The sequence below is a fragment of the Carya illinoinensis genome, chromosome 3 (genome assembly GCF_018687715.1).
Source record: "Carya illinoinensis cultivar Pawnee chromosome 3, C.illinoinensisPawnee_v1, whole genome shotgun sequence".
Taxonomy (NCBI): Eukaryota; Viridiplantae; Streptophyta; class Magnoliopsida; order Fagales; family Juglandaceae; genus Carya; species Carya illinoinensis.
This window is the reverse complement of record NC_056754.1, coordinates 53,785,408-53,808,364: the sequence shown is the minus strand read 5'-3', so window position 1 is coordinate 53,808,364 and position 22,957 is coordinate 53,785,408. Positions and strand designations below refer to the sequence as shown.

At 36.2% G+C, this 22,957-nt stretch overlaps 1 protein-coding gene across 1 annotated transcript; it reads right to left on the bottom strand.

Moving 5' to 3' along the window:
- Positions 1-1,527: 1,527 nt before the first annotated feature.
- LOC122305323 (inorganic phosphate transporter 1-4-like) lies at positions 1,528-5,360 on the bottom strand. The gene is made up of 2 exons (XM_043117743.1): positions 5,202-5,360; positions 1,528-3,570 (listed from the first exon to the last, which is right to left on the bottom strand). The coding sequence occupies exon 2, from the start codon at positions 3,499-3,501 to the stop codon at positions 1,903-1,905; it is 1,599 nt and encodes a 532-aa protein (XP_042973677.1). The 5' UTR covers positions 3,502-3,570; positions 5,202-5,360; the 3' UTR covers positions 1,528-1,902.
- Positions 5,361-22,957: the final 17,597 nt, after the last annotated feature.

The window sequence follows — 22,957 nt, the reverse complement described above, 5'->3', positions numbered from 1 at the left end:
TTTTCTGGTCTGACTACATTATCATCCTATGATCGTCTCAATGGACCAAAATCAACATCGCCATATTCCATGGAAATCTTCTGCTATTTCTAGCCTTTTTACAGTTTTCATTCTTTTAGCAACTGACACTCGCTATTCTCTTGTTAGTTTCACCGGTTTTCTGTTTTGCTTTGCTTTCCTATGCAAATGCAAATTATAGTAACTAGACAGAGTTAAAAGTGAGTGGGAAACGAACACAACAGAAATATAACATATTAAGGATCAATGCTCTTGATTTGTGGAATAGGTATGATTATTAAGGATGCTCATTTATGTTCGGTTAGAAACCCCAGGGTCAAGGGAGGTGGACGGCCCCCAATCACCATACTAGTTTTCAAGGGAATTTGTTTGAAAAATTCTTTTGCTTACCCACTCAAGCAATAACTATTCCTATCGCTTTTGATAAATTACTATTTCATAACTAGCTATTCCTTGTCAAAATCCTAACTAAACTATTCAGTAATAATAATTCCATTCAAGACTTGTCCACCATATTATATATAGTGAGATACAAGTAGAACGGTAGTGTGATGTATAACATTACTCTACAAAAAAATCAAAGCTTGTGGATGGATGGATGGCTTCAAGATGCCATATTAATCTTCACCAAATTCAACTTGGGAAGAACTCCCATAATAGCTTCTCAAAGTTGCAGCAAATTCAAATTAAATTTCCCGACTTGGCAGGTTCCCAAGAAATTTTCTTCTGAGTTGTCTTAAGAAGCAATTAAGTTCATTGACTTTGAATCTGCACCAAGTCTTCTGATCTTATCTACAATCCTCCTTTATAGCAGCGGAGACTATAGGCTATAGCATTGATATTTCCTACTGCCATATTTCAACACCAGACTTCCCGCATGATGTTAAAAGGCAATCAAAGATAAGTGCATCCTCCATTGCCAATCTGATGCTCAAGAGAAAATCAGGCTTCTTTCCTTAAACTAGGAAAATTCTTTCTACTCCAGGAACAATGAGAGAACTGGGAGAACGGAAAGAATTCAGCGGAGGAAAAGATGGGAACTTAAGCATGTGCCTAAGAAGAACAGAAAAAGACAAAGGTATGGCAGAAAAAAGGACGTCAGAGAGCACAAGGCTGTCGTATCAGAGAAATCATTTCGAAACGAAGAAAAAGAGTCTTTCATGTAACTCAGCTTCTCGAAACTCTTCAGTGTGACATTGAGCTTGCATAGATACTAAAACTAGTAGCAACTAAAGCAGCGATAGAGATGTGCAGAACAAATTGTCAAGGGTGAAAGTCAACATCCTAGAGATCGGCAGCACCACCTAATCCTTATTATATAAATTCAGACTCTAGATTACAACTTTCTTCCGCCTTTTTCCACCACGCACCAAAATCTTTTAATCACAAATGGGACACTATTGAGCATTCACAAGCACTCGAAATGATTTCTGACAAAGTCAGGACATAATCATTCTCAAATGTCGAACTAAAACTAAGAAATCAACAGCACCAAGAAAATGCAGGATATGACCAAATGGTTTCATCTTATTCAATTTTGATGGCAACAGGTCCCCGATCATCATAGCATAGAATGACAAGAAACAACGAAGAAATATTCTTCTCGTGTTTCTCAATATTAAGCGATGACGTAAAATTCGAGATACTACAAGAGAGAACAGAAACTAAAAATGGAACTATTACACAGATCTAGATAACAAAGAACTACACATTTAAAGCTTCTCGTGCAGAATGAAGAAAGGGGTTACGCGGTAGTATTCTAAGAAACTGCTTAGAGAAACTTGAGCTTCTCTCGCCCTAAACAAGAGGGGAGGGACTCAGGTTGATTCTAAAGAACATTCCACTGACACAATCAATCTGAGACAGGGCAACTGTTCTGTTTTCTTAAGATGTTTGATCCAACTCCTGCATTTCTCCATTTTCGTCCTCGTTCTCCCTAGACATCTCCTCCAAAGATTTTCCTTTCGATTCAGGCACCAAGAAAGTAAACAGTATTCCCAAGAAGTTGATTCCACCCAACACAAGGAGTGAATTCTTCACCCCAATTCCTGCAGGGTACCCTGCATCTGCCTTGGCCTTGTCCTGGTTCTGAGCCAAATACAAAAACCCAAAAGCACCAACAATAGCCCCGAGCTTCCCGGATGCTGCCGATATGCCATGGCAAGTAGACCTGAGCCTAGCCGGGAAGATCTCCGCTGGCACAACAAATGTGGTGGCATTAGGCCCGAAATTTGCAAAGAAGAATGTGAGGGAATACATCACCACAAACCCAATGCGATTGTCCTTGTGAGTCCAGTGGTTGTAAGGAATAGCCAGGGCAAACATAAACACTGTCATGAAGAAGAAACCCATCAATTGGATAGCAAACCTTCCCATCTTGTCAATGAAAGCCACAGTAAACCAGTAGCCTGGAACAGTACTGCACAGAGCAATCAGTGTTTGTGCCCTTGCGATTCTGTACACCTCATCGATGGCATTCATGGTCTTTGCTGCAGGAATCCATCCAATTGCACTGAAGATATCCTTTTGGAATAAATTCTGACTGTAAAATGCAATGTCAAGCAAGAACCATGTGCTTGTTGTTCCAAGCAAGTGTAGTCCGTGGCGACGAAGAAACTGTTTAGAGAACAAACCGAAAGTGTTGGCTGATTGTTGAGCTAATTGCTCAACCTTCTGCGGTTCTGCTTCAATGTCAACCTGAAGAACTTTTGACATATCGTTTGCAGCCTGTTTTGCGTTCTTGGCAACAAGGGCAGTGTAACGGGCAGTTTCAGGCATCTTCATCCTCCAGTAGTAAGTCAGTGCAGCTGGGAGTGCTCCTACCATTAGAATGATCCTCCAAACAAAGTCTGCTTGTGGGACGGTTGAGCGAAGCGGGTCAACCTCATAAGATGGAGCATCAAACTTAGCCTTAAACGCTGATGCAATAATGATTGCAAATATACCGCCTGCTAGGATTCCGAATCCCTGCATGGCGAAGACTGCGGCAATGAAAGCACCACGAGTCTTCTTATTAGCATATTCGGACATGATGGTGGCGGAAAGTGGGTAGTCACCGCCGATACCAAACCCAAGCCAGAATCGGAAGAAGCAAAGTGTTGCCATGACAGATTTTGCATTGTGGCCAAAAGAAAGACCTGAAGCGACGGAGGCTATAACCATGAGCATGAGAGTCATGCCGTAGACTCGTTTCCTGCCCATCTTGTCTCCAAGCCACCCAAAGAAGAGCTGGCCGGCGAGAGTTCCACAGAATGCTACGCCATTAACAGCAGCTGAGACATTGGGAGGCAATGTGCCTGGCTTTTCTGCACCATCAACATGGTAGTATATGCGACCAAGCAATTTGGTGACAAGAGATATGCAGAATAGATCATATGCATCGGTGAAGAACCCCATTCCTGCAATGATGATAGCAGTGAAATGATACCATTGTGTTTTTGCTACATCGAGGGCGTTTAGCACCTGTAAATTGTCCTTGGCCATTGTTAATTTTCGAGCTCACTCAGAAGCTTAATTACTTCTCTGTCGTCTGTTTCGCACAATCTTTCTTCTCTGCAAATTTTGAGAAGTTCAAGTACGCGTAAGACTTCAAACAAATTGTTGTTATGATCTAAATGAAGTTTCATAGTAGTTACATAATATTTAAGCTTATTTCTTTATTTAGATTTAAAATTCATGACCCAAGTAATTAAGGTCACCATGTTGATGATAATATCAAATCAATAATTTGATTTGAGATTATCTTCAACACACCAATATTAAAGCCCCGTTTGGTTGCGCATTGAAATCAATTCAGTTTAGTTTAATTTTAATCCAAGTTTAACATCTAAACACACAACTCTCAAATCACTAAACTCATCTCAATTCAAAACCTTCTTACATATGGAACCCATAACCTTTTTTCAACTTAACACCTCTTTACACGTGAGATTTAGAACATTTTTCAATTTTCCATAACAAATCTAAACTCATTTCAATATCCAAACACATCTAAAATTATCTTAGGTGGGCTCCATAAAAATCATTTCACTATCTGAACTCACTATTATTCATAAAGAAGTCAACTTATCTCAGCTCAATATTCAAACGTAGTTTAAAGAATCAGAAAAATACAAAGAGACTGCAACTCTCACGCATATCTTGGGCAAGGTACCAGGGTGAATCTTTAAATATTAGGATGATGAAGAAGAAATGATTTTTATACGATCTCCAACCTAAGAGAAGAGTCGTGAATGAAACTTCACGATCATGTCTGTGGACTATTTTGAAGAGATCAGGGAGGGAGGGGACAAAATAATATATCACTGACTTTGATAAACCAGATCGAACAGATCGTGTAATTTAAGTCAAAACAAGAAGAGCAGGTACAACTGCTCCCTTAATTTTGTATTCTGATCCTCTTTGGAAATTTACAGGATTGTCAAGCTCAGGGAATAATACTCGGCTTCACCCATCATGACTTAAATATCATTAGAACTCTACCAATTCGAAAATAGGAAAACTATAACGATAGTTAATTTATAGGGTTGTTGAACTCTATATACATATATTAGTTCGCCCCGTTAATCGTGGAAATTATTCCGGCAACATATGCATTTCTACCAATTTCTTATTCTTCAAGAGTTGTTTTAACAGAGTATCCCAGAAGCGGCCAGAAGGCAATAGACAAATGTAAAAAACGAAAAAGTTTGGAATAAAATATATGTGAAAGCATATTACAGCTCACCTTTTTTGTTTTGTTTTTTGAGTTCAATCATGCCTTGAACACTTTAACATGGGACGCGTTCAGACAGGAATCCAGATAAAAAGCTCTTAGTTGTCTCCATTAACAACTAACCTAGAAACTCTTCTTTGCATGCATGGAGAATTCTAAAAAGACGAAGTGTTATTGGGCTATGTGGTATCATGTTATTTTTTTAAATATTACTACTTTACTCGTCTATCTTTTTTTTTTTTCTAAGAAAACTTTTTACGTGGTTTTTATTTCATGCTTGATTCGATCCTAAATCTCTAGTACCAAATAAAAGACTCGTAACATAAGACAGACGAAACTTGAGAGAGAGAGAGAGAGAGAGAGAGAGAGAGAGAGAGAGAGAGTTACTGTAAAGGTGATTACAACATGTTTTTGTAATCACTAATCAACATGACAAGAGCAGATAACAGTGTCCGATAAATATACTGACCTGGGCTTTCCTTGTCTTTTTCGGGATCCGTAGCAGTAAAAACAAGAGAGAAGAAAGCGAGACAGAGGGATCGAGCAGAAGCTGGAAGGAGAAGAAAGTCGAAGAATGTAGTACTAGTGGGTTGGTTGCAGGAAAAGAATAGCCGGGACACGGTATTTATATGCGCAACATTGAAACGGACCGAACACTTCCCACCCCCCACCCCTCCAAAACAGCAAAAGAAAACAAATTGATACTGGCATATTCGACGCGCATGTATACATCTTTCTGGCGCACTTTCCCTTCTGTTTCTCTCTCAATCGTTCAGTTTATTGAGAGTCAAATTACGTCTGCCTTTACGACACTAATGCTGCTTCATTATTATAATTTCTGAGATGAGCGCCGTATTGGAGTCAAATTTTTCGTAGACACTGGACCCCTAAAAAAAAAAGTTATGTAGTTTTTGACATTTTGTAGTGCGATTATAGTGTTGGGTTTGTCTAACAGATGGGTCGGCCTCGCCAGTCTACTGGTTAGGGTTGTAATATTCCAGCCGAGTCAACCTTTTAGCTTGTCGAACTCGAATTGATTTAAAAAAGGAAAAATATAATTATAGGCATAATTATGTACTAATTTATATATTAATATGATGTGATTAGTTAAAAATTAGATTTAATTGAAAACAGTATTAATTTAAATTTTAAGTATAAATAAATCAGTATTGATACACAAATTAATACGCGACTGTACTTGTATGTATCAAAACTCTTCAAAAAATTTGAGTTCTAATTGAATCAATTTGAGTGATTTTTATTTAATTTTTGTTTGAGATTGACTTGGTAAGCTAATTTCCTAACTCGAGCTCAAGTTTGACTTGAGTTGTTTATTTTTTTCATTCTTTAAATAAGATTTAATAACTAATAGATTAGATTAAAAAAATTCTAGTATTGAATTTGTACAATAATTAATAAGTAGAATATTTATTGAATTATAAGATTTTAAAATTTATAAATAATTAATATGTAACTAGTTGATAATTATTCATAATAATAATATATATTATATGCATACATAAATTATTAATAAATACACATAATATAATAGCATATATCTATTTCATATATATATGGTTCCCATTATATATATACTAGTGTATGAAATTATTAAATCTTATCGACTAATTATTATAGAAATTATAAAATATAATTATGAAGCATATTCAATTTAAGTAATTAAATTACATATTATATATTTAATTATAAAAGTGCTATGCTTATATTATTAGCTAGCCATATATATGTATATATACACATAGGTATATGTATATATTTATCAATATATGAATAATCTTTAATCAAGTTGAGCTAACGAGTCAACTCTGACATAAATGAGCGGGCCTTAAAGAGCTTTAGTCGAGTTGAGTCATGTATTTTTCATTTACAGTTGAAGATTAATTTCTTCCTTGTATATTCTGCTATGTTGTTGCATTATAAAATAGTGCCTATTTATAGGCGTATGCTATACAAAGTCTAGAATATTCTAATGTGAGAAAGGTGCAATTTGTTACAAGAGTTTGTTATACAAAGATGCAGTAAAGAGGACGCGTGAAGACGTATTTGCTGATTTACGTAATTACACTGGACGTCTGGTGCTGTAGTGGTGCGGTGACTGTGCTGTCCTTAACATCTCCTCTCAAGTCAAGCTGCACATTATGTAAACGTAGACTTGAAGATAGCTGCTGGAAGCGTGCCGCTGAGAGAGGCTTGGTAAGTACGTCGGCAAGTTGGTCCTTGCCAGAAATAAAGGCCACTTGCAGTGACTTGTTGAGGATTCGATTTCGGACAAAGTGAAAGTCGATTTCGACGTGTTTCGTCCGTGCATGAAAGACCGGGTTAGAGGAAAGGTAGGTGGCACCCAAATTGTCACAGTGAGTAGAGGAGCGCTGGTATGTTGTACGCCAATGTCTCTGCACAGGTGCTGCAACTAGATGACTTCTGCAGTAGCATTTGCAACTGCTTTAAACTCGGCCTCTGTAGAAGATTTGGCAATAGTGGGCTGCTTCTTTGAAGACTAACTGACCAAATTGTTGTCGAGGAAAATGCAAAACCCACTGGTAGATTTTCTATCGTCCAGGCAACCTGCCCAATCAGCATCGGAAAAGGCAGTGATGTTGAACAAGGAGGAAGGAGAGAGTTGAAGGCCAAGAGTGGACGTGTGTTTAAGGTATCGGAGGATACGCTTAATGGCTGCCCAGTGAGGTAGGCGAGGAGCATGCATGAATTGTCAGACCTTGCTGACAGCGAAAGCGAGATCGGGCCGTGTGAAAGATAAGTACTGCAATGAGCCAATGGTGCTTCGGTATAGAGTGGGATCTTCAAATAAATTTCCTGTAAATGCACTCAATTTATCAGAGGTGGCCATTGGCCTTTTTACAGGCTTTGCGAGGTGCATGTTGGTCTTGTAAAGCAAGTCATTGATATACTTCTGCTGGGTGAGAAGTAGGCCTTCAGAGTTAAACGTTGCTTCAATTCCCATAAAGAATTTCAAGTTGCCGAGGTTAGTGATTGGGAAATCAATTCGTAATGCCGCAACAAGATCAGATGTACACTTAGTAGAGGACCCTGTGATCAGGAGGTCATCTACATAGACCAAGACAAACAGGGTAGAAGAAGCAACCTCTCAGACAAACAGAGAAGGATCGGCTGCAGAAATTGTAAAACCGAGGTCCACGATGCGACTGCTTAATTTTGAGTACCAGGCCCATGGGGATTGTAGAAGGCCATAAATGGCTTTGTGTAACCTGCATACATGAGATGGAAATTGTGGGTTAGTGAATCCAGGGGGCTGAGACATGAAAACAGTTTCTTGAAGTGGGCCATGCAGAAATGCATTCTGCACGTCGAATTGCAGTATAGGCCAGTGTTTTGAGACTGCCAAAGCAAGTACTAGACAAACTGTCGTGGCTTTAACTACTAGGCTGAAGGTTTCTTCAAAATCTATGCCGGGTTGTTGAATATATCCTTTTGCGACCAGTCGAGCCTTTCGCCGTTCAATGGAGCCGTTAGCGAACCGTTTGGTTCGGAAAACCCATTTGCAGGTTACTGTATTGGTGGCATGAGAAGTAGGGACGAGAGACCACGTCTGGTTTGCTAGAAGGGCGTTGAATTCACTTGCCATTGCTTCATGCCATTCTTGGTGTCTCTGTGCAACTGTAAAGCAAGATGGAGTTTCAGGAACAGAGGTAATGGCAGAGACATGTGCACGGGGAGGAGGCCATTTGATAGTGCCATCTGTGAACTGTCGAGGCCGGGATGTATTGGTACGTGATCTAGTTAACATTGAGTGTGCATGCTGCTGAGTATCCGGCAAAGAGGAGCTCGATAACGATTGCACTGGAGAGGGAGAGGAAGACGAAGGAGGTGGCGATGTTGGCAATGGAGATGGGGAATTAGAAATAGACGAGGAATATGGTGACGAGCCCAGAATAGAGGTAGGCAGTGGTGGCGGGGAAATGGATTTTGGAAAAATTGGTAGAGCAACATGCGTGGTAAAAGGAGCAGATTTTGGTTTTTGATTATGGACAAAGGGGAACTTTGACTCATTGAACTTAACATCCTTTGAGATGTATACTCGGCCCAACTTAAGATTATAGCATATAAAACCTTTGTGACAGGAATTGAGACCAAGGAAAACACATGGGACTGATCGATAAGCAAATTTGTTTGCATTGTATGCCGAGGTTAAAGGCCAACATTCAGCACCAAACACACGTAGACCAGTGTAATCAGGTTGAGTTTTATATAAAAGAAAGTGAGGAGAGAAATTATTGAGAGAAGATGAAGGTAATAAATTAATTAGATACACGGCATGGGTGAAGGCATAATTCCAAAACGTGAGTGGAAGGGAGGCATGAGCTAGAAGAGCTAATCCGGTGTCGACGATGTGACGGTGTTTTCTCTCAACGACACCGTTTTGAGTGTGTGTATGTGGGCATGTAACTCGATGTTTAATGCCGCATGAAGCTAAATACTCAGAAAATGGTCTAAACTCGCCCCCCCCCAGTCCGACTGAAAATGTTTTATTTTGGTGTGAAATTGAAATTCGACATGAGCTTTAAATTTGACAAACGTATCAAATGCTTGAGACTTAGTTTTAAGAGGAAATAACCATGTGTATCGGGAAAAGTCATCAACAAAGCTAATGTAAAACTTAAAGCCATCATGGGATACATGTGGGGAAGGACCCCATAAATCTGAGAAAATAAGCTGAAAAGGTGTTGTGGAGCGATGTATCCGTGAGTGAGCTGGGAATCGATGAGATTTTGCCATTGCACATGCATCACAAAACGCAGATACTAGAGATGGATCATATGGGAGTTGATGTTGACTGAGTATTGATTTAACAAGCTTGATGGATGGATGGCCAAGTCGAGAATGCCAAAGAGGAACTGAAAGTGAACTGATCTGAGCTGATGGAGGCGAGAACGGAAAGGAGTAGAGACCGTTACTTGTTGGTCCTTGAAGGAGGATTGTCCCCGAGTTGCAGTCCTTAATGAGAAAAGAATCAGAGAAGAATTCAAGTGAGACATTATTATCTAGATAGAGTTGCCGAACTGAAATTAAATTTTTCTGAAATGAAGGAACACAAAGTATTTTGTTGAGAATGAATTGAGAAGTAGAGGAAGAAAGGGAAGCAGAACCAGTGTGAGATATGGGTATAGGAGACCCATCGCCAACACGCAGCTGTTCATCGCCATGATACTCAGAAGCATGTAAATTCAAGTTTGCTAAATCACTGGTGATGTGATTTGTAGTTGCAGTATCCGGATACCAGTTTGTGTCTGGAGAATAGCTGGAAGAAAAATGTGCTGCAGCTGGTTGCGAGGGTGTGCAAGCTTGAATGAGGTGTTGAAAACAGTTGAGTGCAGAGTGACCATGCCGATTGCACACCTGACAGATCACAGAGTTATTAGAGGATGCAGAAAAAGTGCTGCCATTGTTACCTCGTCCTTGCTGAGAGTAGAAACGGCCAGTCCCTCTTCCACGAGAATTACTTCTATTCCCTCGATAACCTCGGCCTCTTGGAGCATTCGGAGATTTTGCAGTAAAATTGGCTGAAGTTTCACCTTGAAAAACTTGAGTGTCCGAGTGGCGAAGCATGCGAGCTTCATGAGCTAAGAGATGGCCGAGTAGTTCTTCAGGTGATATAGGGTCAATACAGGTAGTGACTGATGATACAATAGCATCATAGTCACTTCCAAGACCAGCAAGCAGGTATGGTACGAAATCAGAGGGTTGAAGTGGTCGGCCTGCAGCTGCCAAGGTATCAACTAGAGTTTTGGCTCTGCGAAAATAAGTGGAAATGGAATCAGAACCCTTTTTGAGGGAGGCTAGTTGATACTGAGTTTGTAGGACCCGAGCTTGAGAAACAGATGAAAAAGAGGACTCCAGCGAAAGCCACACGGCTCGAGCAGTGTTGCAACCAATGACTTGGGCAATAAGAGTCTCTGAGAGGGACAAAATGAGAATAGAAATGACCATTTGGTCATATTCAAGCCATGAGTCATAAGTTGGATTTGGAGTAGAATCAGAGAGTATGGATTTTGGAGGAAGGCAGGAACCATCTACATATTTGTAGAGACGCTGCCCACGAAGATATGGGCTAGTTGTGCCTTCCATAAGAGGTAGTTTTCTGGGGTGAGTTTTACTGAGATGACATGGGACAAATTTGGATAGGGAAGAGCAGGAGAGGAGGAAGGAGAAGCAGCCATGGACGTTGGTCCTATGGTGCTCTGATACCAAGTTGAAGATTAATTTCTTCCTTGTATATTCTACTATGTTGTTGCATTATAAAACAGTGCCTATTTATAGGCGTATGCTATACAAAGTCTAGAATATTCTAATGTGAGAAAGGTGCAATTTGTTACAAGAGTTTGTTATACAAAGATGCAGTACAGAGGATGCGTGAAGACGTATTTGCTGATTTACGTAATTGCACTGGACGTCTGGTCCTGTAGTGGTGCGGTGACTATGCTGTCCTTAACATTTACTAATAGAGTAGCGGGTATATGCTTTGATGATCGATCTATTTTTTTTACGGGTCGAGTTCGATTCGAATTTATCTAGATAATTACCGAGTGAGCTATCGAATAGACTGATCTATTTACAGTCCTACTAGTGGTCCTTATTCCTTCCCCACTCTAATGCATAATTCATTGAATTAACTAAGTAATTAATAGTCTGTTCTTCGATCGTACGTTGTGGATTCGTGAAGAGTTAGCACATCGGTTGATGTTATATATATAGATACAAAAAAGTACTAAAAATATAAAGAAGTTATATAAAAATAAATTCACAAATTTATAATATTGATTTATTGGAACTAATTTACAATAAAAGTAATTTTATAATCTAGTTTAATGTATTTAAGTTACTTTAGTTTATGAATTTACTTTTATGTAATTTTTTTTTTTTGTGGCTAAAATATTTTTCTTTAGTTTAATGTTACAAATTAGACTAGCTAACTAAATTTGCAACATAACATGATACGCAGGAATTAATAGAAATGCATGCAGCAAATAAAGTAATTAATTTATTCTTTTATTTTTATTTGGGTTCATCACTTATTAGTGAATTGAAAAAGATCAAGAAGCAACGCCCTAATTAATTTGGATAGCATGCATTAATATTAAAAGCGAACATGCATTAATTGGTTGGAAACTCTTGATGATATCAAATGCGAAAAGAAAAAGAAAAGCTGGTACAAATTAAGGGGGTTGCTTCAACGTATGCTCTATCTTAAATGGAATCATGCACAGATCGTGACGAGTGAGAACACAAGCAATTAGCGTGTAAGCCATAACAGATTGAAATAGGAGGAATGGACACGGTGGGTCGATATTGGAGCATTATTATAATTGGGTCCTCAATACACGTACGCACGTGTCAATTATATAGCCATATTGCGATAAGGTTTATATAATCCGCCACTATACGAAATCGATGGATCACTTGAATGGTGGGCACGATGCTAGCTAGCGCGCGCGCGCGCATATGATCGTGTATATGAATAGGATTATTGGTGATACACGAAAAAGACTGTTCAACCACTGCATGCGCACGCTTACGTATAATATGATTAATTCTAAGAAAAATAGTTATTTTTGTCTAATTTTTTGTTACGAAAATGACAATTTTTTTTTTTTATTAAAATGGATATATTTTCATCATCAATACTCGTTTTTCTTATAAATTTCCAACTAATTGATCGATCATGTATCATTTGCACATTGTGATGATCAATCACTTCTTTTTGGATTTAATCCCCTACCAATTAAGTTGCTCATGATGATGAATTATATACCAACGTACATTTGCCAAAATAGTGACAATTATAGCTAGAAAATGCGCGTGTAGAAGGAGATTGAGAGAGAAGCCTTTTGGGCATCTTTGGGTGCGTGACACGTTTATTGCATGGGGACCGCGTACATTGCATGCGTGTCACGTGTTTAATTAGGTGGCGCAAACCTTAGCCGGCCAAGATGTATTGACAATGATGTCATGCATGCAAGAGTAGGAATTAATTAATAATCCTAATTACAAGGTAGAGATTAATAGTTTAATACTAGTAGTACTACTGTAATAATTTGTTCGATATATATTACTCGATCGATACTAGCTCATTTGATGCATGCTGCATGTGTGTGCATGCAGGATGATATATATATATATATATATATATTCATGCATGGAACCAAACATTAATATAAGGATTAATTGTTTTGATAGAGATCGATCATGTTCAACCTTATAGATGTTTGTTTTTATTATTTTATTTTAAAACGATCCTAATTTATTAGTACCATGTCAGATTTTGTTACTATTCATGTCCTTTTTTTGGATTAATTATGAGACTTATTATATATAATAATATTGCAACTTAACACCAATGTTTTTCTTTTAGACATGATCTCCAGATATATAGCTTATCAAATTCAACGGATGATAATAAATCGAACTACCGACATTGGACTCTTTAACTTTTTTTTTCCCTGTCGTAAACTTAATCATGAGAGGGGTGTTTTTTGCCCTTTGGGTAGGCGTGCATGTTTATCGATCCAACGTGTGATGTTTTTAGTCGCAAAGTCATGTGTTATGAATGATAGGAGAAAAAGTAAATTAAAGAATAGAATCTATCCCCGTGTGCACGTACATACACATATATTGACCAACCCACTTGGATGGAACAAACAGTTTGTTCAAATATGAGTGCCTGACTGGCCTAATTTCCTGCCCTGCCTGCCCACAATTCAAAATAGATGTTCCATACAGTCAACATGAGCTGGGGTCTTTTCGGTAAGGTCTCCGTATTTCCATGTGAAAACCTCACATGTCTACCTAATCGAGAGTTGATCGACTTCCATGCCATTTAAACCTGCCAAAGAAAGCGCTATCATGCACGGGTCTCCTGTTTTGAAACAGAAAAAAGAAAGGGTGATCTACATCTTCGTTAAGAGGAAAGATATTTATAATTGTTAATTATAATCGTTTTGAAAAAATATATATATATATATATATATATAATTTACATGAAAAAATTTAAAAAAAAAGTTATATGAAAAATTAATTTTTTAATAATGGATCCAACTATTTTTTAAAGTGATTACGCTGTATTTATGCACTTTACGATTATATGTAAAATTACTCTTCTTCATTTTGTTTCACTTTGTACTTTCCGCCAGTTATAAAAATGGATGAAAGGTTGCATACATACGAAGCGCGCATGCGTTTTTTAACTTGCATTATACATATATGCCATAATTATAATTAATGAAAAATGTATTATTATACAATTATTTATTCTATAGTCATAAAAAGATTCCACAAAAATAAATTCATAAATTAACATTATTTCATACGATATATATTATATATACTCTATAATAAAAGTACTTTTATAATCTAGCGTATCATATTAAATCACGTCGATTTGATATAAATTTATTTTTATAAATTAAATTTTTTATAACTAAAACATTTCTATCAAATTAATATTCACTTTATCTTCTAAACTAGCTAGTATAGTACTTGATCTTTTGTAACTTCATTTCTCCTTTAATTAAGATGCAGTTAGTATTCGTCATCTACTCGTCACCAATTTTAATGATCTAAAAAGTATCAAAGAGTGAAATACAAGAAATCAAACTTCGAATGTCTATTATAGATCGAGGCGGTGTACGTAGCCTTGTAGGTACAAGACTAATTTTCTCGAAAGAGTAATATTGTTAGATACAAACTTTAAATAGATAAGTTGTAGAAAAATTTTTATAATTAAAAAGTGAGTTTTATTAAAAAAGCATGGCTTTTTAATTTACACTTTTTAAAAATAAGATCTACTTTTTTATAAAGGCTCACGTGAGACTTGTATACAATATCATTCCTCATCTCGAAAAAGAAAAAAAAAATGTTCGACTTGTCTAAAAATTTTTTTTCTATGTACAATGGAAAGATCGATTGAGGAGAGGGCCGTGACCCAAGACAACCCAACCTAGAATCAAAAGAAGTTCTCAATTAGGTGTGGTAGATCGAACTCCCACACCTAATTGAGAACTTTAATATGCATATATAGGATTAAGAAGCAGCGCATCATTAGGTTATCTTAAGCTACTTTAATTTAGTTCAGACTGTACGCATTCTTGTTGAGTAATCCGGTCAGCTGAATGATCTTTTGGCTTACATATGCATGTGCTCTAGAAGTTTAATTATATAATGAGTAATGTTATATACCACATTAACAGTATATTTTCATTCCACTCTATAAGATGTGACATATCATTGGATGATAAATAATTATTCAATTAAAGATCATCTAATGGTAATAACTGTGTCACATCGTACATAGATGGATGAAAATGAGATGATAATATAGTGTATAGAATTTTTTTTATATAATAGATTAGATAGAGAGCAATATTAATAAAGGAGGTTGGCTATTTCATTATAAAAAAAAAAAAAAATGACTTTTTGTGTCACTTAAATTGGATGCAAAAAATATAAAATGATTGTGAAAAAAAATTTGGCAACCATTTTGTATTTTTCGCATCCAATTTAAGTTATGCAAAAAGCTATTTTTTGTAGTGTTTATAAATCAATTAATGAGCATAATTAGTCAAATAATTCTTAATATAAATATATGTTACGAAGTTCTCTATACATCATCATGTCATTCACATTATATATACTTGGTACATGCATGATATATAGTACTCGATCGCGCGTTCTCATTAAATAAATATATTAAATTTAAGCTTTATCCATATTAATTAATATACCGACCGACCACCATGTGAAGTACCGCTAATTACATCAACATAATTAATTAAAGCGTTAACATGATGTATTCGTGTTTTATTATAAGGCCAGATGAACGCGTTTGCACTGCAACAAAAAATATTTTTTGGGACGAAATTATTTTGAGATGAATTGGAAATCGTCCCAAAAAGTGGGATTTTGGAACAAAATTTGAATTTCGTTCCAAAATGATGACAGTTATGCCAGACCGTTCGAACGGTATTCTTAAGGACGAAAATCTTTGTCCCAAATAAGTTAACCGTTCCACCGTTAATGATTAACCCTTCAAACGTTTAATTTTTACCGTTTGAACGTAATATTGGCGCAATAGGCAAAATTATTTTGGAGGGAAATAGATAAACCGTGTTTTCCCAACAAGTACGTCCACTTGGTGCAGTGCGTGGTTATGACTTATGTGGAAGAGAGTTTGAGAAAGCTCAGTGGTACGTGCTGAACAATTGCCCTGAGATAGAGATTTACTTGAAGTAAGTATTAATCTTTTCTTAATTTAGTATTCGCTCATTTACTTTCGCAAAATTCTAATAATATAAAATACATGTGGTAATCATCAATTTCAGTGATCATATTAACATGCTCAAGGAACTAGGAGTAAATAATATAGACCGGAAACATGAAGAGGAGTTTCCGAGATGGTTTGAACAACGGGTAATGACATTACATATGCGACACTTCCTTCAATACAAATAGAAAATATTGATTGTTTTTTTTATTGATATAATAGAAGTTTTACTTAATATGTAGGTTGTACAAATGCATGCCAATAATCCAAACGATATATCAGATGAATTGTATGCATTAGCGCGTGGTCCATCGAGACGGGCTACAAGATATTCTGCATGTATTTCTCGTGGTAGTAGGTATCACACAATAGATCGAGATCATTATAGGAAAACACAAAATAGTGGTGTCCTAGTTGAGGGAAGTCATGATGGAGAAAATATTGAATTCTATGGAGTGATTGTTGATATAATTGGAATGAAATATTTGAGGGAGCTTGCAGTGTATCTGTTTAAGTGTGATTGGTAGGATTTAAGCAATCCTCAAACTGGAGTCCGTGATGATGAATATTTCTTGAGTATTAATACATCAAGAAAATGGTACGAGGATGATCCATTTATTTTAGCTTCTCAAGCATCTCAAGTATTCTACTTAAATGATCCGAAGTTAGGAACTCAATGGCGAGTAGTACAAAAATATGCTCCAAGAAATATATATGATGTTATCCCTCAGGCAGAAGGGCGAGATGAAGAAGAAGATGATGCCTCTACTCAAGAAGCATACCAAGAGAGTCAGCCCATCTTTAATTTGTTTGTGGATTTGAGCCAGTATGAGATGATTCCATTGAATAGAGAAGATATTGAGGCTGAAATTGTTGATGCGACACTTGAGCAAAGTGTTGATTCATCTGAAGTATCTACAGAAGATGAGACTGAATTGTCAAATGATACTGATACAGATAGTGATTGACGAATTATATTTTCACATTACGTGATGATGAGCACTATTTTACTTAATGAATATTGTATCAGTTTTTTGAAATTATGCCTCCGAAGAGAAAGGAAGTGCGCAACCCATCTCCACCTGTTCCTAGCTCTCCTTCAGACTCACCATTAGAGATTGACTCTACAAAACAAGGTAAAATTCTAATAGTCATAAAAGTTATTAATTAAGATTATAATAGAAAATTGATTATAATGTTATATATCATGATGACTTCACAGTACAATCTCGTCAAGGTCGAGGCACTACGAGAGGCGTAACGTTGGAAAAATATCGTAAGGTGGGTAAGATCAAAGTTAACATTCTTGATGAACATACCGGAGGCGAAGGACAACTAGCAGCTTGGCTTGCATCGCATGTGGGTGCTCTTACACGAACTTATGCACCTTTGGCAACAAGTTCATGGAAGAAAGTCCCCCAAGATGTTAAGGACCTTATCAAGAAGCGTTGTTTGGTAATGTTTAATAAATGAAATTTAATTGGACTTATAATTTTATTTTACTTTAAAGTTAGAATATTATAAATGATAATATTTTTGTCCAAACTTTTTTCTGTAAGAATGATTTCGAATTAAATTTTGGTCGGAGAGAGGAGCGTAAAACTGTGGAAGAGCTTATGAGTAATGCATTCCGCAAGTATAAGGCGAGGTGTCATGAGCATTATAATAAGTTTGAGAATAGTGAAGAAGCACGCCAACATCCTTTTCAAAATGTGCAACCTTCTGATTGGGAAAAACTTTGTGACATGTTTGAGGATCCATCATATAAGGTATAATTAATTTAATTATTTTAGTCCTATTTTTAATTTCGCTTTCTAATATTTTCAATTCTTATGTAGGAGCGAAGTTCTATAAACAAAACAAATAGATCAAAATTGAAGATTACTCATCATGCAGGCTCAAGATCTTTCCACCGTCTCTTTAAAAAATTGGTATTTCTATTCTTTCATTTGTATATAGTTAACTGAATATATCAATCATAATGACTTTATATCTTAACAAATCTTTATTATAGCAAGATTCAGATGCCAATTATGATCTGACAAAATTATATGCTGCATCACATACTAATCGTAATGGAGAGTGGAGTCATCTTGATGCCCGTGAAAAGTATGTAAGTATTATAATTTGTTTTAAATAAATATATTTGAATATTTATGATGATATTAACTCTTTATCTTATGTGTAGGATAAAATGGTTGCCCTGCGTGCTGAATTTGCGTCAGATCAAAATTCCTCAAATACAGATGTTGAGATTTTTACACAAGTTCTGGGTGAACGTTCAGGATATTTGAGGGGTTTGGGTCGCTGTGTAAAACATTCTCCCTCTTCCTCTTCTTCCGGGTCTGCCTCTATAGCTCAAGAGAATGCGAATCGTAGAATTGAAGAATTGGTTGCAAAACAACAAGAGTTAGAGGCTCAATTGGCGAGACAAGGAGACATGGAGATGCGCCTCAAACAACATGAAGAAGAACAAGCAGAGTTCAGGAGAGATATGCAACTCCAAATGCAACAGCTTATGCAATAGTACATGCTTCCAACCAACTGATGGTTTTTTACGTCTAGCTTATGATATTATCTAATTATATATGAACAATGCTAGTTTTATGGTTATTTATTTCTTCGCACTTATTATAAAACTTTTGTGAGTAATTAAACAGTTCCTAATTTATGTTTTTCAAATAATATGGATGTCTATTTAGTTTTTGTATAATTATTGATTTTAATAAAAATAATATATGTTCGAACGACCGAGTCACGTTCGAATATTAATGGGCATGCCGTTCAAACGATAATGTACCGTTCAAACATCAATGCGCAAACCGTTCGAACGATACCAGATGCTCAAAAAAAGGTTCAAACGCATGACATTACCATATCGTTCAAACGTTGATCATCACCATTCGATCTCTTCTACCGTTCGATCGTCTCATTTAACTTTCGAACGTATTTCTATTGATCGTTTGAACGTATCTTGATAACCGTTCAAAAGAAACGTTAACGTTCGAACGGTATATGAGAATCATTCGAACGCTATTCTGGAACGAATTTTAACCGTGACAAAAAAATCCATCATTCGAACGGTATCGAACGGTCAATTTCAAAATCGTTCCAAAAGATATATTTTGGGACGAAATTGTGATTTTCTTCTCAATATATCTTCTGGGACAGTGATGTTGGGACGACCTTGGGACAAAATTTTTTCGTCCCAAAAAATCTTTCAGAATGAAATCTATATATTTTGGGATGAAAATTTTCGTCTCAAAAAATGTTTTTTGTTGTAGTGTTGCATGGAAGCCTAAATTATTGTATTTTAGCGATTATAAACATTTAAATCACGTAAAGTACTTTAAAACGTTCAAACTAGAACTAAACATTTAATTAAGATTAATTTATAACACATCATCGTGCCTAGCTATATCGGTATAATTAGATATAGCATAAAACATAATGCTGATTAATTAGATAGATATACGTGACCCAATTAGATTCCAAGGTCTCTGTTTTCTTTTTTTCTTTTTTTTCGGTATAAATCAGTCTATTATACATTAAAAAAAAAATGGCATTTTGTGATCAATTTATTATAACGAAAAAACTATTAACAACTAATTTTAAAAAATTAATTAATTAATTAGTTATTACCCAATTATTATAAGCCGCTCGATTCTTAAAGATGGTATATATAATTAATTTATTGGAAAACAATTATTCACATTGTTGGAAAGGAATAAGTTGAATAACACCTAAAAGAGGAGAACAGTAGAGGGGACGTCGTATCATATATGATCTGGAGAATAGGTATCTTCAACAGTACTTTCTTATGAGACGCAGGAAGAGTTATTTTTTATGGGAAAAATATAGTTATAAATATAATTATGTATTAATTTGTATATCAATATAATGTAATTGGTCAAAAAGTAAATTTTATTAAAAATAATATTAATTTAAATTTTAAATATGAATGAATCAGTATTGGTACACAAATTAATATGCGAATGTATTTATATATAATAAAATTCTTTTTGATGATCCATGTTCGAGTCGCAGCGTCCTCTGTGTGTATATATATTTATGTATTATTTTGTTTCCAAAGAGACAAAACAATGACAACCCATTGATTAAAAGCTTGGGACGTACCAAAAAATGGAATCCAAGGGTCATCAAGGTTCAACGCCTTAATTTCTATGGCTCATGTTTCACCTTTTTCCCTTTTTTATTTTTATTTATTTTATTATTATTTTTTTTTTTTATCATTTTTAATTTTGGACCGATGTAAGTTGTGATGACCATCATGATATTCCCAACTTAATTATGAAAAAGAAATACTAATTAAATCAGCATAGTTGGAAATTAACCTAATGGAGAGTAGTATATTGTTTTTAAAAACACCGAAGAAGTAAACCCAAAGGAATAAAATAAAATAGCATGCAGCATTTTCTAGGGTAGCTAGAAGATCAAGGCCGGCCGGGGCACATTAATATTATAGGACTAAATGGATAAAAAATCATGACAATTTGTGTTAGTCTCTCTTCAAAGTGGTCTAATTCTAAAGGCAAATAAATTGCATTAAAAAAGTCTCTTTTCTCAGCAACCACACACCATGATAGTTACATCCAGCCATGTGCTCTTGGGAAAAAAAAAAAAAATAGTTGCTACTCTCTGTTGGAAGTCCAATCTCAAGGGCCATGGTTTAAAGTGAACCTAATTCTAAGATCTTTCCAATCTCTAAAAGTCTTCAGCTGTTCAGCACCTTGAATCGATCAAAACCCTATATTGAAGAAGTTCCTGTTTGATCTTGGAAAAAAGGGAAAAAAAAAAATCTGAAGTTGGATTTGAGATAAGAGAAATTTGCTTTTGGTTGAACCTGCACTCAATGCCTAGCCCACTGCATATATAGTGGGGAGCACAATGAAAGTGATGAAGATGAACATTCAACTTCCATAACTGCAGTAGCTAGCCTACCTCACTTTGAGTTTCTTTGTTTTGCTAGTCTCTTTCTAACTGGTACAAGCAAAGTTGGCATTTGGAATTACCTGCGGTTTCTGGAAAGTTCCTATATGTGTTGGGTTTTTCTGTCTGGGAAAATAATATTGTTGGTACAATGGATTTTGCTTTGTTTGTGAAAAAACAAGGTCCAAGTTGCGCTCATATTGTTGTAACTCGAGAAGGACAGGTACACTGAATTAATCTCCAAAAGTTGCAGGGTGTCCTATATGGATCATGTTCATCCAAACCAGGACAGGAAAACATAATAGAACAAGGTGATAGGATGCGCTCTTCATTCCATCCAATCAATAAGCCGAACTGTCGATTCGGAATGAATTGAGACCCACCACCAATGGTATATAACTATATATCCTTGCAATTAAGCAGACAGAAATTCAAGCTATGGTTCTTCTACAAGCTTCCCAGTACAGCAAATTCAGTGAATCCTTCCCAAGAGATGGATTCATCCCCATTTCAGTCACTTCTCTTCTTTGGAATACATTGACGGTGGGAAAGATTCAAGGTGGTAAGTATGCAGTTTCATGTTTATGATGAATGAAACTAATCACTAGTTCAAGGACCATAAAAAAAAAATATATATATATAAATAAAGGATTGCCGGCTGAAATATTTAACAATATCTCATCCAAGAAAGAGAGAGGATCAATATTCATGTAGTATAATGGTTATAGTGGACCATTAAAATACTGTGGATCAGTCAGAACATGAGCCATAGAAGAATATGATCATGGGCTAGAGAGAGCTGGCTTAGAAAGCAATGTTACTTAGCAAGAACAGTGAGACCACTAAAAATATCACATATATATATATATATATATTTATATAACTAAGAAATAATAATAATAATAATAATAATGATAATTCAATGGCTGATGAAGTGGATGTGTCCTTCTACAAATGGCTAATTAAATATAGTAGTACTGCTCAGAACAAATTAATTAGAAAAAAACGTACGTTAAGGCCAATTGATGAATGGGTGAGACGTTGGATGTGTCTCAGCCAACCAAATGGCTAATTAGTGGTGAAATATTGATCAGACAAAATAATTAGCCAGGGTGCATGTTCCAAAGAAAAGTGAATAAGCTAGCTCTTATATATGCAGTGCAAAATAATAAATTCCAATTAAAAGGGAATGATTTTTTTGCCTACCTGAATTGTATGGTCGTCATTGAGTGCAATGAACTTTCTAATATGATATAAAAAGACGTTGAGTGAGTTTAATTGGTGCCGCCACATGTCATTTTCACCGTTTCTGCACGTATGTTTTCTTATGTTGCAAATGGCAACTTGGCAAGCATATATAATATCAAAAATGCTATTTGCACATGGCTTGGGGTACCCGCCGCTCACACGAGTCCACGTGTCTGTTTTAATGAAACGGTGCGCATTGTTAGGCTGGAACCTTCTCTCGATTTTTCACACGGTAGGCTGGAACCTTCCCTCGATTTTTCACACGGCTTGATCCCCCTTTTCTCATCCTGCCTTCCCCCCTTCACGCACAGAACCCGGATGAATTTAGGGCAGGGATAAGGCCGTCGTAGCAGAAGGGAAAATCGATTATTGTTTTGGGTTCCTTCGATTTTGCAGTTGTGTGCTTCCCCCTTTCCTCATCCTGCCAGATTTCATCTTCACGTACAAAACCCGGAAGAAATTAGGGAAGGGATTAGGTCTTTCAAAATCGAAATCAAAATCGAAATCGTAGCTAGACGAACGATCTTGGGAAGGTGTTTCAACCATTTCCGTCGTAGTTTCGGATCGGAAACCCTCACGGTGAGTCTCTCTCTCTCTCTCTCTCTCTCTCTCTCTCTATATATATATATATATACACTCACACATATATGCGTATTCTTTGTTGTCTCTCTATCGAAAGATAAGCTGGTCGATGTAATTTTTCTTTTTCG